This window comes from Stomoxys calcitrans, chromosome 1 (genome assembly GCF_963082655.1).
Source record: "Stomoxys calcitrans chromosome 1, idStoCalc2.1, whole genome shotgun sequence".
In the NCBI taxonomy this organism is placed as follows: domain Eukaryota; kingdom Metazoa; phylum Arthropoda; class Insecta; order Diptera; family Muscidae; genus Stomoxys; species Stomoxys calcitrans.
In genome coordinates, this window is record NC_081552.1 from 29,977,688 (window position 1) to 29,991,153 (window position 13,466).

The 13,466-nt window shown below is 39.9% G+C and overlaps 1 protein-coding gene across 1 annotated transcript in view; it reads left to right on the forward strand.

The window, feature by feature from the left end:
- The window catches only part of LOC106093907 (tyrosine-protein phosphatase non-receptor type 23), a 37,180-nt gene extending 25,910 nt beyond the window's left edge, over positions 1 to 11,270 (forward strand). Inside the window, exon 11 of the mRNA XM_013261073.2 lies at positions 11,001 to 11,270. Within this exon, the coding sequence (XP_013116527.2) occupies positions 11,001 to 11,116 (116 nt within the window). The 3' untranslated portion in view covers positions 11,117 to 11,270. The remainder of the gene's footprint in view (positions 1 to 11,000) is intronic.
- The last annotated feature ends 2,196 nt before the right edge of the window (positions 11,271 to 13,466 follow it).

The following is a 13,466-nucleotide window of genomic DNA, read 5'->3' on the forward strand; positions in this document are numbered from 1 at the left end:
AAAGGTGTTAAATTGACGATCTAGGTGGCCAATTGATCGGTCCCGAACGTGAGTCCTCTCCATAAGTCCATTGTTAAGCGTGTTGTGTTCATGTGGAGGTGGCGATCCTCGTCATGCTCCTGTATGTGACGGATGGACCGATCGACGCGGGAACTAGGCTTATTTAAAGGCGCCAATAACTCGCCTTGTCATATCGAGCATAATAGGCACTCAATATTTGTGCAAGAGCCGGTGCCGCTCAGCCTCACACTGAGACTCTCCGCTCGATATCGTATAGAGCATTCCACTATCCGCAACCTGTGAAAGCGCCCAGTAGCTTGCAGCTAAGCTTCTCGTGACAGCAATGAACACCACACAGATCGGAGCTTAAAGTTCCAGCCTGTGTGGTGCTCACAGCTATCCCGTACCGTGGCATGTAGCACCGTCTTATAGAAAGCACATGTCATGCAAGTCAAGCTCTTGCATTTTCACAGTTACGTTACGATTCGCATTATCTTTTAGGAAGCACGGTCCAATGATGCCACCAGCCCATAAACCGCACCAAACTGTGACTTTTTCTGGATGCATTGGTAGCTCTTGCAATGTTTCTGGCTGATCTTCACTCCAAAATCGACAAATCCGTTTATTTACGTACCCATTGAGCCAAAAGTGAGCTGAACACACAGAAGCGAGCGATGAGCTTTCTTACCAGAACACGCATTTTGATGATAAAATTCAATAATTTGCAAGCGTTGTTCGTGTGTACGACGATTCGTGGCTAAATTATTATGACTAAACTGAAGATGTTTGACAGTGAAACAAAACACGAAAGGTGTGTGAGCTTTTTAAGCCCATGTTGCCAAAAAGAAAATAGCTAAAAATTCACCCTTTACTAGCCCATTCAAGCAGTCTCCGCTGTGCAAAAAAAAAATTACTTATATTAATAATCTAAACTTCTATATCTCATGGGTGTATCTTGACTTCAAATACAGTAGTTTTGACTTACCTGCCAATTGTTCAGGGGCGAATTTGATTTTTTTGCTAAAAAAAAAAATTTTAAAACATTAAATTTGAAGAAATTATTAACGACCAATCGTTTAAGAGCAAATGTCCAACAATGTTTGGTTTTTGTAATATCTTTTTGTTTAAGCGCAGTATGCACCTCTTGCGAAATTTTCTTTACCATAAGAAATGCATTGACATATCCTGAACGAAATTGCCTTTGCTTTAGCCAAAATTTCCCAGCACAGTGAAATTTTTTTGCGTTACAGGGCGACATAATAGCATTGGGGAATTTTTTCTTGCAACTACGAATAAAAAAATATGTTTTAATAGCTCCATAAATAATAAATCGATGTTTGTCGCCATTATGTATTATACACAGCTATTTTCGAGTGGCGACATTAATGTCTTGGCTGCAACCAAATATTTCGCTAGAGCTGCATACTCAGCTTTACCTGCAACAACGACAGTTGTCAGAATAACACACGCTGAACTTTTTTTGCGTAGCAGAAAAAAAGGGGTTTTTGCTAGTTTATAGTTGTTGTTGCCAATAGAAGACTCAAGTTTAACTTAACAACTACTTAAATCTATCTTTATTTACTATAAAATTGTGCGATAATTAATTCAATTAACTTTTACGAAAGTCTACAGCTGAAGGCTGAACAACTCATGAGCAATTAGCAATTGCTTTCGTCTTCGTGTGACAAGTTGAAGGGTTGCCATCTCGTTTACTCTCAGAAGTCGGCATGTTTGGGGTTGCCACATCCACTCCCTCTCTAGTGACCAAGTCAGAAAGTGTTTGGAACTACACACTTTTGCGAGATGGACATGGTTGTCTGCTTGAAGGTAGTTGTGGTAGTTCATTATCAATCGCTGGTGAATCTCGAATTAAAGACGATATCATGTTTTGAGACTATGATGAAATAGTCTCAGATCTCGACGTTGCATCTTGTGATAAATGTGGTTCTTGATGTTCTTTTACCGTTTGTTCAGAATTATTGATGATGAAAGCCGGTTTGAGACGTTATGTTAACATATCGACGGATATGTTAACATTCTTGCCCATTATCACGAGTATATATTGGGTTGCCCAAAAAGTAATTGCGGATTTTTTAAAAGAATGTAAATGCATTTTTAATAAAACTTAGAATGAACTTTAATCAATTATACTTTTTTTTACACTTTTTTCTAAAGCAAGCTAAAAGTAACAGCTGATAACTGACAGAAGAAAGAATGCAATTACAGAGTCACAAGCTGTGAAAAAATTTGTCAACGCCGACTATATGAAAAATCCGCTATTACTTGTTGGGCATCCCAATATATCATCAGTATATATATTCGATCTGAAACCCTTTGAACTATTTCGAATGGTCCAGTATAAGGTGGTTCAAGAGGTTCTCTAACAGCATCTGTGCGTAGAAAAACATGAGTACTATCCTTAAGATTTTAAATAGGAACATTTTACTCTTGTTGTGATGGAAGGCTGGAACTGGTCGCAAGAAATTTAAATGATCACGAAATCTCTTAAAAAATATGATTCTCCAGGAATGTTTGATTGACTGAAAAATTCGTGGGGTTTTCGTACATGTCCGCCATATAGAAGGTCAGCTGGCGAAGCTTGTAGATCTTTCTTAAAACCGTTCTTAAACCAAGCATTACCGTAGGAAGTACATCAACCGTAGACGTATTACTTCAGCTTTAAAAGATTTGTGCCATGTTTCTATCATCCCGTTTGATTGGGGATGATAGGCTGTTGTCCTCATTCGTTTAGATCCAGTTGAATTAATAAGTGCTTTGAATAATCCAGATACAAATTGGGTCCAGATACAAATTGAGTTGTTATCACTCTAGGACAACCAACACGTGAAATCCAATTTGACCAAAATACTGTTGCCACGGTTTTGGCTCACATGTCTTTCGAAGGCGCTGCTTCTGGCCAACGCGAAAAACGATGTTGGGTGTAAGTCGGTTATGTCTGGTAATTTTGGATCCTAGGCACGAAAGACAGACGCGAAACCAATTCAAAATATGCTTCTTCATTCCAGGTCAAATGTACCTTTCACGAATCTGTTGAAGACTAGCACGTCCAATGGGATGTGAAAGATTGTGAATAGAGTTTGTTGACGTAAAGACTCAGGAACATATATAAGAACATTTCCAGTCGAGATGTCACAATAAACTGAAGTTGAATCGAAATGTACCTTCTGCAGCTGTAAAGAATTGGCTCGAATTAAAATAGTTACCAATTCTTCGTCAGTCTCTTGTGCTGATTGAAGTTCCATGAGAGAAACTGAAGTAGGCAAAGATATCGCATTGAGGCGAGAAAATGCGATATCTGTCACCGTGTTCTCAGGTCCTGCCAAAAATCTAAGTGCCTCAGTTGTCGAGGTCAAGCATTCTCCGGTCTGTGAGAAAAAGCGTAGATTAAAATTTGTGATCGGTCCTTATCACAAAATGGCGAGCTTCAAGAACGTGCTGAATGAATTTTATTGCCTCATAAATGGCAAGCAATTCTCTGTCATAAGTACTATAGTTCCTTTCAGAGCTACTGAACTTCACTCCATTATGTTCAATGTTCTGTTCTAGAGCGGCACCGATTGCAATATCTGATGCATCCGTAGTAAGATCTATGTTCTGTTCTAGAACGGTACCGATTATTCACAGCCGTTATAAGGTCTTCCACAGACAAGAGTATGTCATCCTCGAGATGAACAGAAGCAATATCAAACTTGTCAGCTTCTTGTGTGACTTCATTCAAAGCAAATGATCTTTCAAAAGGGTGATATTTTAGCTATTATCTTTTTGGCAACACTGGATTAAACAGCTCACGAACGTTTCTAGTTTTGTTTCCCTGTCAAACTTCTTCAGTTTGGTCTATTATTTAACCATGAATCGTCTTACAAACGAACAAAGCTTGCAAATTATTGCATTTTATTATCATAATGCGTGCTCTTTTAAGAAAGTTCATCGCGCGCTCATGTGTTCAGCGACGAAGCTCATTTTTGGCTCAATGGGTATGCAAATTACCGGATTTGTAGATTTTGGAGTGAAGATCAGCCAGAAGCATTGCAAGAGCTACCAATGCTTCTAGAAAAAGTCACAGTTTGGTGCGGTTTACAGGCTGGTGGCATCATTGGACCATACTTCTTCAAAGACGATTCGAATCGTAACGTAACTGTGGTGAGCGCTATCGTGACAAGATATCAAACTTTTTTTTACCCAAAATGCAAGGGCTTGACTTGCATGCCATGTGGTTGCAACAAGACAGTGGCACACAGCACGCGTAACAATGGACTTATTGAGAGGCGAGTTCGATGAACATTTTATTTCACGTTCGGGATCGGTCAACTGACCGCCTAGATCGTGCGATTTAACGCCTTTAGACTATTTTTGTGGGGCTATGTTAAAGGTCATTGACGCATTGGAAGCATTTATTCGTGAGATACCGGCCGAAATGTTGGAAATAATATGCCAAAATTGGACCAAGCGGATAGACCATTTGAGGCGCAGTCACGGTAAAAATTTGCATCAAATAATCTTCAAACATTAAATTATATGGAGCGTACTAGCGATTCAAATAAAGATTTCATGCATTTTGCTGAATTTTCCTACAGCTCTTAAAAAAATCACACTTTATTAGGGCGAACCACAACTCAGGAGTATGCTTACTAAACTTAGGTATATGCACCCCTTGCATTCCAGGTCGTTGCACATCACTTGAAGTCTGCCGTGCTTCTCGAAGAGAAATGACTTCACTATGCAAATCCTCTATTCCTTTTAGAATAATTTCCATTTCTGACATCTCTGTATCACTGGAGTCGAGAAAATCCAAATCCTAGCCGCTTCCAGAATCATCCTCATAATCGATGTTTCCAACTTGTCCCAAGTTGTATTGGTTGTTAGGCATCAGCAAAAAACAAAATTTGTCATAGCAAAACGTTGCATGCACAAAATGTGATGAAATTGACGTTGGATTTGAAATTTCTGCAGCTGCTCTGCTTGAAAGAATACAACTTTCCAATAACGTTGAAATTAATTGTATTTCAGACTGTACGTGAAATGCAGGGGTCACCAATATAGTTGTTGTTGCCAATAAAAGACTCAAGTTTATCTTAACAACTATTTAAATCTATCTTTGTTTAATATAAAATTGTGCGACAATTAATTCGATTAACTTTTACGAAAGTCTACAGCTGAAGGCTAAACAACTCACGAGCAATTAGCAATTGCTTTCGTCTTCGTCTGGCAGTTGAAGGGCTGCCATCTCGTTTGCGCTCAGAAGTCGGCAATTTCGGAGTTGCCATAAGTTCATGCTCAAAAAATAATACAATGTTTATAAGTATTGATATGATTTACTGTTCAATGCTGATATTCATTCATTAGTTCTCTCTCTCTTTTTCTCTTAAGAACAACAACAACAATCAGGGTGTTTTATGTACCCATTAAGCAGATTTTCTCGCTATTACACGGCATGTTGATGTCTTATGACAAGTCACTTTCTGTATTCTCTAATATTATTGAAAATGTTTGTCAAAATTGTCAATTTACATACGTTTCATCATTTTTCTATCACACCTGTATGTTATTTTCTTATGACATAACCTCAATTTGAGCAAAACCTGGGTTTTTTATGCCTATTATATGTTAAAGTTGTGAGAAAGCTGATTAAATCATAAATTTGTGAAAACAATTTAATTTGGGGTTGCTTTTATTCAACAGACAATAAAAACAGCTGATTTCTTTATGTTTTTGTCAAAAAAAATAGAACACGCTCTAATCGAAAAAATTACATGTGCTATTTTGAAAAGTGATTTTCATATGTTATATTCGTTTGTATCACACGACATGTACAACTCAACTTGTGCTTAATTTGACATGTCATAAGACAACAACATGCCGTGTAATAGCGCCTTTAGTTTTTATGGAGAAAATTTCTATCACCGATTATCTAAAAAAAAAATTGCTTATGATTTTAATAAAATCACATTTGGCTCGTTTTATTTGCCTAGCGGATTCGCTAGTTTATGGATAAATAAAATGCTCTACCCGCTAATTGCTTTGTACTTTAAACCTTGGCAGCACTGACACTGATCCGAAATAGTCAAATATCAAAAAAAAAAAAAAAACAAAATAAGTCATTTTAATTTAAAATAAATGTTTCTCGGAGTTCATAAATGTGATTTTATTAAAATCCTAAGCAATTTTTGCATTCCAGAACGTATAATCATCGAATAAATACAGTTGAACCTCGATTATCCGGCTCGGTCGGGACCGTGCTGAGCATGGTAAATCGAAAACACGGTTAATATAGATTTTTTTTCATAATTTTATTATTTATAAGTTGGCAGTACCTTACAGAGTTCCTATGATTTGAATATAAATTGGTATATAGAAAGCTTTTTAAAATACATATACACTAGCATCCCGGGGGTCCGCTTCGCTAGCCCCGTTTTTGATACCCCCTTTTTAGTGTAGGACTTCCAAATCCCGGGGTAGTCACTCAGTTTATGAAATTTTGTAATAATCGCGACACAGGATAACTATGAGCACCACACAGGCTGGAACTTTGAGCTCCGACATGTGTGGTGTCCACCGTTATCACGAAAAGCTTAGCTAAAAGCTACCAGGCGCGCCCACAGGTTGCGTATGGTGGAGAGTTCCGTTTTTAATGCGGAGTAGCTGTAAATGCGCCTGCTGGCAGTCAGCGATTTTCGAGAGGAGCGTCTCAGTGAGAGGCTGGTCAGTCAGGAGTCAGGCTCTTAATTAAATCCTGAGTGCCAATGATACTCGAGATGGAAAGGCGAGTTATTGACGCCTTCAAATAACCTGTTCCTAGGTTAGGGGAACGCTTGGCCAGTAACCCGCCCCCGGAAAACTATGAGAAACAAAGGAATAGTAAAGACGATTGATCACGTTGTAATAGATGGAAGGCATTCATCCAGCGTGTTAGATGTACGATCGATCCGTGGAGCGAATATAGATTCGGATCGTTACCTTGATGCAGCAAAGGTTCGCAACATGGCGAGGAAAGTACGATCTGACACTGCACGGAAGCTCGACGTTGAAAAGCTGCAAACACAACAAATGGCAGCGGCATACTCCACTCGACTGACCCAACTGCTTCATGAAAACACTCCTTGTTCCGTTGATATAATGGCGCAGTGGCAAACTATTGCCCACTCCATGGAAAATGCCGCAAAATCCGTACTTGGGTACCGGAAGCCTCCCTCAAGAAACCCATGGTACGACCAAGAATGTCGAAATGTCACTGAAGCCAAGAATGCGTCATATAGAGCAACCCTGCAATCCGATGAAGCAGAGGTATCGGGAGAAAAGAAAATTCCGCAAAAAGAAAAAGGAATTAGTAAGACGTGAGTGTGAGCGAATTGAGATGTACAGGAGTCAGAATGATGTCCGGAAATTCTTCCAAAGAATTAAACATCAAACCGATGGCTTTGGTGCAGGCACATCCTCCTGCAAAGACAAAGAAGGAAATGTGGTAACTGACACAGATAGCATGCTAGCGTCCGACGTTGGCGGCGAAGAGGTTACCACAGAACCAAGCAATGATGAAGGTATAGAAATTTTACCTTCTAGTCAGAATGAGGTCCAAGTAGCAGTGACCCGACTAAAGAACAACAAGGCAGCAGGAGTCGACGGGTTACCCGCTGAACTATTTACGCTGATAAGGCGCATGCATCAACTCATCTGGGCAATCTGGCTAGAAGAAAGCATACTCGATTGGAACTTCATCATACTATGTCCCGTACACAAGAAAGGAGACAATAGGGAATGTGCCAACTACAGAGGAATAAGTCTCCTTCCAATCGCATACAAGATACTCTCGAGCGTGCTGTGTGAAAGATTAAAACCGGCGTTAGACCTGGTAAATCCATGCTGGACCAGATATTCACACTGCGCCAAGTCCGGAAAATGAACCGAGAAGGACAAATTAACACCTACCATCTCTTTGTTGACTACAAAGCCGCTTTCGATACTCCTTTACGTTCAAATGTATTTCAATCCATATCTGAGTTTGGTATCCCTGCAAAATTAATAAGACTCTGCAGGATGACATTTGCTGATACGCGTTCCTCAGGAAAAATAGGAAAGAATCTCTCCGAACCGTTCAATACCAAACGAGGTTTCAGACAAGGAGACAGCCTATCGTGTGATTTCTTTACTATCCTGCTGGAGAAGATTGCAGATGCAGATGTGAATGGATATGGCACACTAATCACAAGAGAACACATGCTACTCGCCTATGCCGACGACATCGACATCATAGGTCGGTCACTGGACGTAGTAACTGCAGCCTTTGAAAGAATGGAAAGAGAGTCAGTAAAAATGGATTTGGCACCAAATGGAGATAAGATGGAATAGATGGTTTCAACTCCTAACCATCTTGTACAACCGAGCAGATAAAGAAAATAGAGAAAGTTGGGAATACCAACTTTATGATAGTCAGCAAGAATGCATGTTTAGACAACTGCTATTCTCTTATTCTATTTCTCTGTGGTTAATTGGGTAGCCCACTATGAAAATGTGGTCAGTCTGACCTGTTGTGAAAAAAGTGAGATCTATGCGATAACAAGAAATTACAAGAGGAGAGTAGAGGTAAGCGCCAATACGGCGAGTCGTATCCGCTTATCCATGCTATCACTATGTCGTGAAAATGAGGTCTATTCAGGGATTTCACACACTTCGACCGCGCTGTACTAGAGCCCACGGCCTTGAGGGCCGCCATATATACATACTGATTTCGACCCGGCACGTGAAAGGACGGAAGGGTCTTGCAGATGGCACATGGCTGGGCCAAACCTAGAGGTCTCAATATTAGCCCATGGAAGACTGAAATCTACCTGTTCACGAGAAAGACGAAGGTGGGCCAGTTTGACGCAAGACGTTTCCTCAATAGAAAAATTTCGATTAGACCAATACTTACTTACGTGATTAGACCAATACTTACTTACGCCTCAATAGTTTGGTGGGCTGCGATGAAGAAAAAGTGGAGGATTATACAACAGTTTCAGAAAATATGAGAACCACGCCCACTAGGGCACTGGAAACTATTCTAGATATCCGACCCATAGACATACGGATTAAGTGCCACTGCAGCTATTAGACTTAAGGCGATGGGAGAATGGATTGAGGATGGGAGCAGCTCATACCATCGCGGTATAATCGAGGCAACGATAGGAAACCTGGAAGGAATGGGCGAGATTTCCGATCGGATACCTGAACGACACTTCATGGACTGACGTTACCCTAGTATTGGCATCTGGAAGATCATGTTACATGGATGGATCAAATCTAGACAACAGAGGGGGCTGGGGGTCTACATTGAGAACCCAGGAACTGAGATCTGATTTAGACTGCCTGACCATAATGCGGTCTGCGCATGCGGAGTTTCGGGCGATTACGATACGTCGAGACGTCGAGTATTAACATCTTTACGGACAGTAAACAGACCATAAGGGCAATAACAACCAGGACGGTAAGATCACGAACAGTCTTGGAATATGAGAAGGAGATTAACGCCTTTTTCTGAGGATGGCACGATCCGCATTGTTTGGGTGCCGGGCGATAGTGGAGTAACTGGGAATAAGAAAGCTGACGATTTGGCAGTGAAGGCCAGAGGACTGCCCTCAATAAACATGGTTAACTCGAAGCCTTTCTGTTCGACGCAGTCCGATTCAAGGGCATGGGCGACGAATGCGTATGTAACCCTGTGGAGCAGCGAAACGGTCGGTAGGACGGCGAAAATGCTATGGGGTGATCTAGATCCTGAGAAGACGAAGCTATTACTGAAAGGAAGTAAGAAGGAGGTCAGTTTAGCTTTTGGTGTCATAGCTTGACACATGGGACTAAGAGCCCACTTAAGTAAAATCGGTGCGGCAAGTGATAGCATGTGTGGGACATGCGGGGAAGATGATAAGACGTTGGAGCATATCCTGTGTCATTGCCCGGCTTTTGCGTCTAACAGATACCGTCACTTAGGTGGGGACACAATACCAGACTTTAACCAACTAAGGGGCGTGGCATGGAAAACAATTAAGGATTTCCTAAGTTAGATTTTCTTTTTCAAGGTTACTTTTTTAGTATTTAGAGCGCAAAACAAGGCCATTGCTGGCTTAGGTGTATGTCCATAGTGGCATGGGATGGATTAATATCTGCACCCTCTTTTCAACCTAACCTAGGGCAAGTGTATGTTGTTATTCCAAACACTTTGACTGGCATGGTGGATCGCGATTTCTGACACGCCATGTATATTCAATCAATTTGACAAAGGTGTTGATGAAGATACACGGCGTATCAGAAATCGCGATCCACCATACCAGTCAAAGTGTTTTGAATAACAACACACACTTGTCCAACTTTTATAAGTTCTTTGCTTTGCTATTCTCTAAAAAAAAGCATTGAATATGATCTCGGGTTGGAATATCTTCGAAAAAACGCGAAAAGCTATTGGGTTGCCCAAAAAGTAATTGCGGATTTTTCATATAGTCGGCGTTGACAAATTTTCTCACAGCTTGTGACTCTGTAATTGCATTCTTTCTTCTGTCAGTTATCAGCTGTTACTTTTAGCTTGCTTTAGAAAAAGTGTTTTGAATAACAACACACACTTGTCCAACTTTTATAAGTTCTTTGCTATGCTATTCTCTAAAAAAAAAGCATTGAATATGATCTCGGGTTGGAATATCTTCGAAAAAACGCGAAAAGCTATTGGGTTGCCCAAAAAGTAATTGCGGATTTTTTATATAGTCGGCGTTGACAAATTTTCTCACAGCTTGTGACTCTGTAATTGCATTCTTTCTTCTGTCAGTTATCAGCTGTTACTTTTAGCTTGCTTTAGAAAAAAAGTGTAAAAAAGTATATATATAGATTAAAGTTCATTCTAAGTTTTATTAAAAATGCATTTACTTTCTTTTAAAAAATCCGCAATTACTTTTTGGGCAACCCAATATAATTCTTTTTTGTTAATTTCCATGACCTTTTTTTCTTTCTTATCTTTTTAGGAGGTATTATGACATCTTATCAGATGAAAATTGCACCCCAAGTAACCGCCCAAGAGAAGCAAGCGACCAAGGATCCTCTGAATGATTTGGATGCCTTATGGAAATTAAAATCATAATCGCAGAGTTAAATTTTAACAACCATAAGATTTCTTTGAAAATGGACTTTACACGAACTATTTTATATGTTTATTAATTTTAAGAAACGAACCAACCAACAGGCATAACGAAAACCTTGTGAAGGTCAAACTCCCCCCCCCCCCCCCCAAGACATCTTGAAAACTAAACACTTTATTCGATTATATTGTTTTTCTACGCTTTCTTAAATACATACTATACACTAAAAAACTGAAAAACTGTTTTCATAAAGTTACCATCATTAAAAAAAGACGAAAACATTGTTAAATTATTGTATTACAATGAAAATTTAAAATGTCACCATTGAAATTGGTAGAAAAAAAAAACTATTTATATATTTAGATCTTGAGAAAAATTAAAATTGAGAAAAAACATATCTCTATATACACATGCATAAATATTTATCTTTTCAATAATACAATTATTATTATTATTATTATTATTATTATTTATATTCATTATACCATATTCCAATTGGACTGGCACATATAGCAGATACATTATATATACAAATTATATGCATACAAAGAAAATACAGTATATAACAATTAAAAGTATTAAATTGCTTACTATCTTATTCATTTGGATGGCATCGATGTCTCTCTTATACAACAATGTCGAAACACTGTCCCTGTTTGAGAACATGATAACAGAGGGAAAGAATGTGTGATGAATTCGTATGAACTCTACAAGTCAAGGGGACCGGAAGGCATATTGCCATATGGCTCCTTGGTGTCTTTCTTGTTGTAGTCACATGTCTATATGTGGAGGTGGTGGTCCTGGTCAAGCTCCTGAGTAAGCTCGATCCGATCCAAAGGACCGATCGCCGCGGTAACATGATGGCTATTGGCCATAACTTGCCTTGTCATATCGAGCATCATTTATGCAAGAGCCGGTGCCGCCCGTGTTCTCACTGAGACTCGACGCTCCATACCGCTGATTGTTGTTGTTGTAGCCACATTTGCATGTGGAGGTGGCGATCCTTGTTAAGCTCTTACAGGCGAGCAAGCTTGTTGCGGGGTCTATACGACCGATCGCCGCGGGAACATGGTGGCCATTAGTTATTTAAAGGCGCCAACAACTCGCCTTGTCGTAGCGAGCATCATAGGCACTCAGTATTTGTATAAGTGCCGGTGCCACCCGGTCTCTCACTGAGACTGCAGTTTTCCGGTAGCTTGCAGCTAATCTTCTCGTGACAGCAATGAAAACCACACCGATCGGACTTCAATGTCCCAGTCTGGGTGAGGCTCAGAGTTATTGCGAGCCGAGACCGCTGATTGTCTTCTATACTTCTTCTTCCATACTTCTTATGGACCATTCCACTATCCGCAATCTGTGAACGCGCCCGGTAGCTCGCAGCTGAACTTTTTGTGACAATTAGGAACACCACATAGATCGGACCTCAAAGCTCCAGCCTATGTGGTACTCATATTTATCTCGTGCCGGGATCTGAGATCATTCTGTCCCGGCAATCGGTACTTTGCCATGTAACAACTTCTCCCCAAAGAGGTGTCGCTCTGCGGCACGCTGCACAGTGTGACTTTCTCCACATTTAGGATGCCAAAAGTAAAAAAAAAAAAAATGTCCCCGATCGCTATGAATTTAAAGCATATGGTAATCAAGAGTACTAATGTTACGAAAATGCATTCGAAACAAAACGAAAAAGAACTATAAGAATGAGAACCATTGATAAATATGTAACATTGTGATAAGTGTTAAAGCTCGTGTCGCAGTTGGAAATATTTGTGTATGTTTGAAATAATTCAAGTTAAGTTCTAAACACTTTTTATACCCTCCACCGTAGGATGGGGGGTATACTAATTTCGTCATTCTGTTTGTAACTACTCGAAATATTCGTCTGAGACCCCATAAAGTATATACAATATATTCTTGATCGTCGTGACATTTTATTTCCGTCCGTCCGTCCGTCTGTCTGTCGAAAGCACACTAACTTCCGAAGGAGTAAAGCTAGCCGCCTGAAATTTTGCACAAATACTTCTTATTAGTGTAGGTCGGTTGGTATTGTAAATGGGCCATATCGGTCCATGTTTTGATATAGCTGCCATATAAACCGATCATGGGTCTTGACTTCTTGAGCCTCTAGAGGGCGCAATTCTCATCCGATTTGACTGAAATTTTGCACATAATGTTTTGATATCACTTCCAACAACTGTGCAAAGTATGGTCCTAATCGGTCCATAACCTGATATAGCTGTCATATAAACCGATCATGGGTCTTGACTTCTTGAGCCTCTAGAGGGCGCAATTCTCGTCCGATTTGAATGAAATTTTGCACGACGTGTTTTGTTATGATATCCAATAACTGTGGCA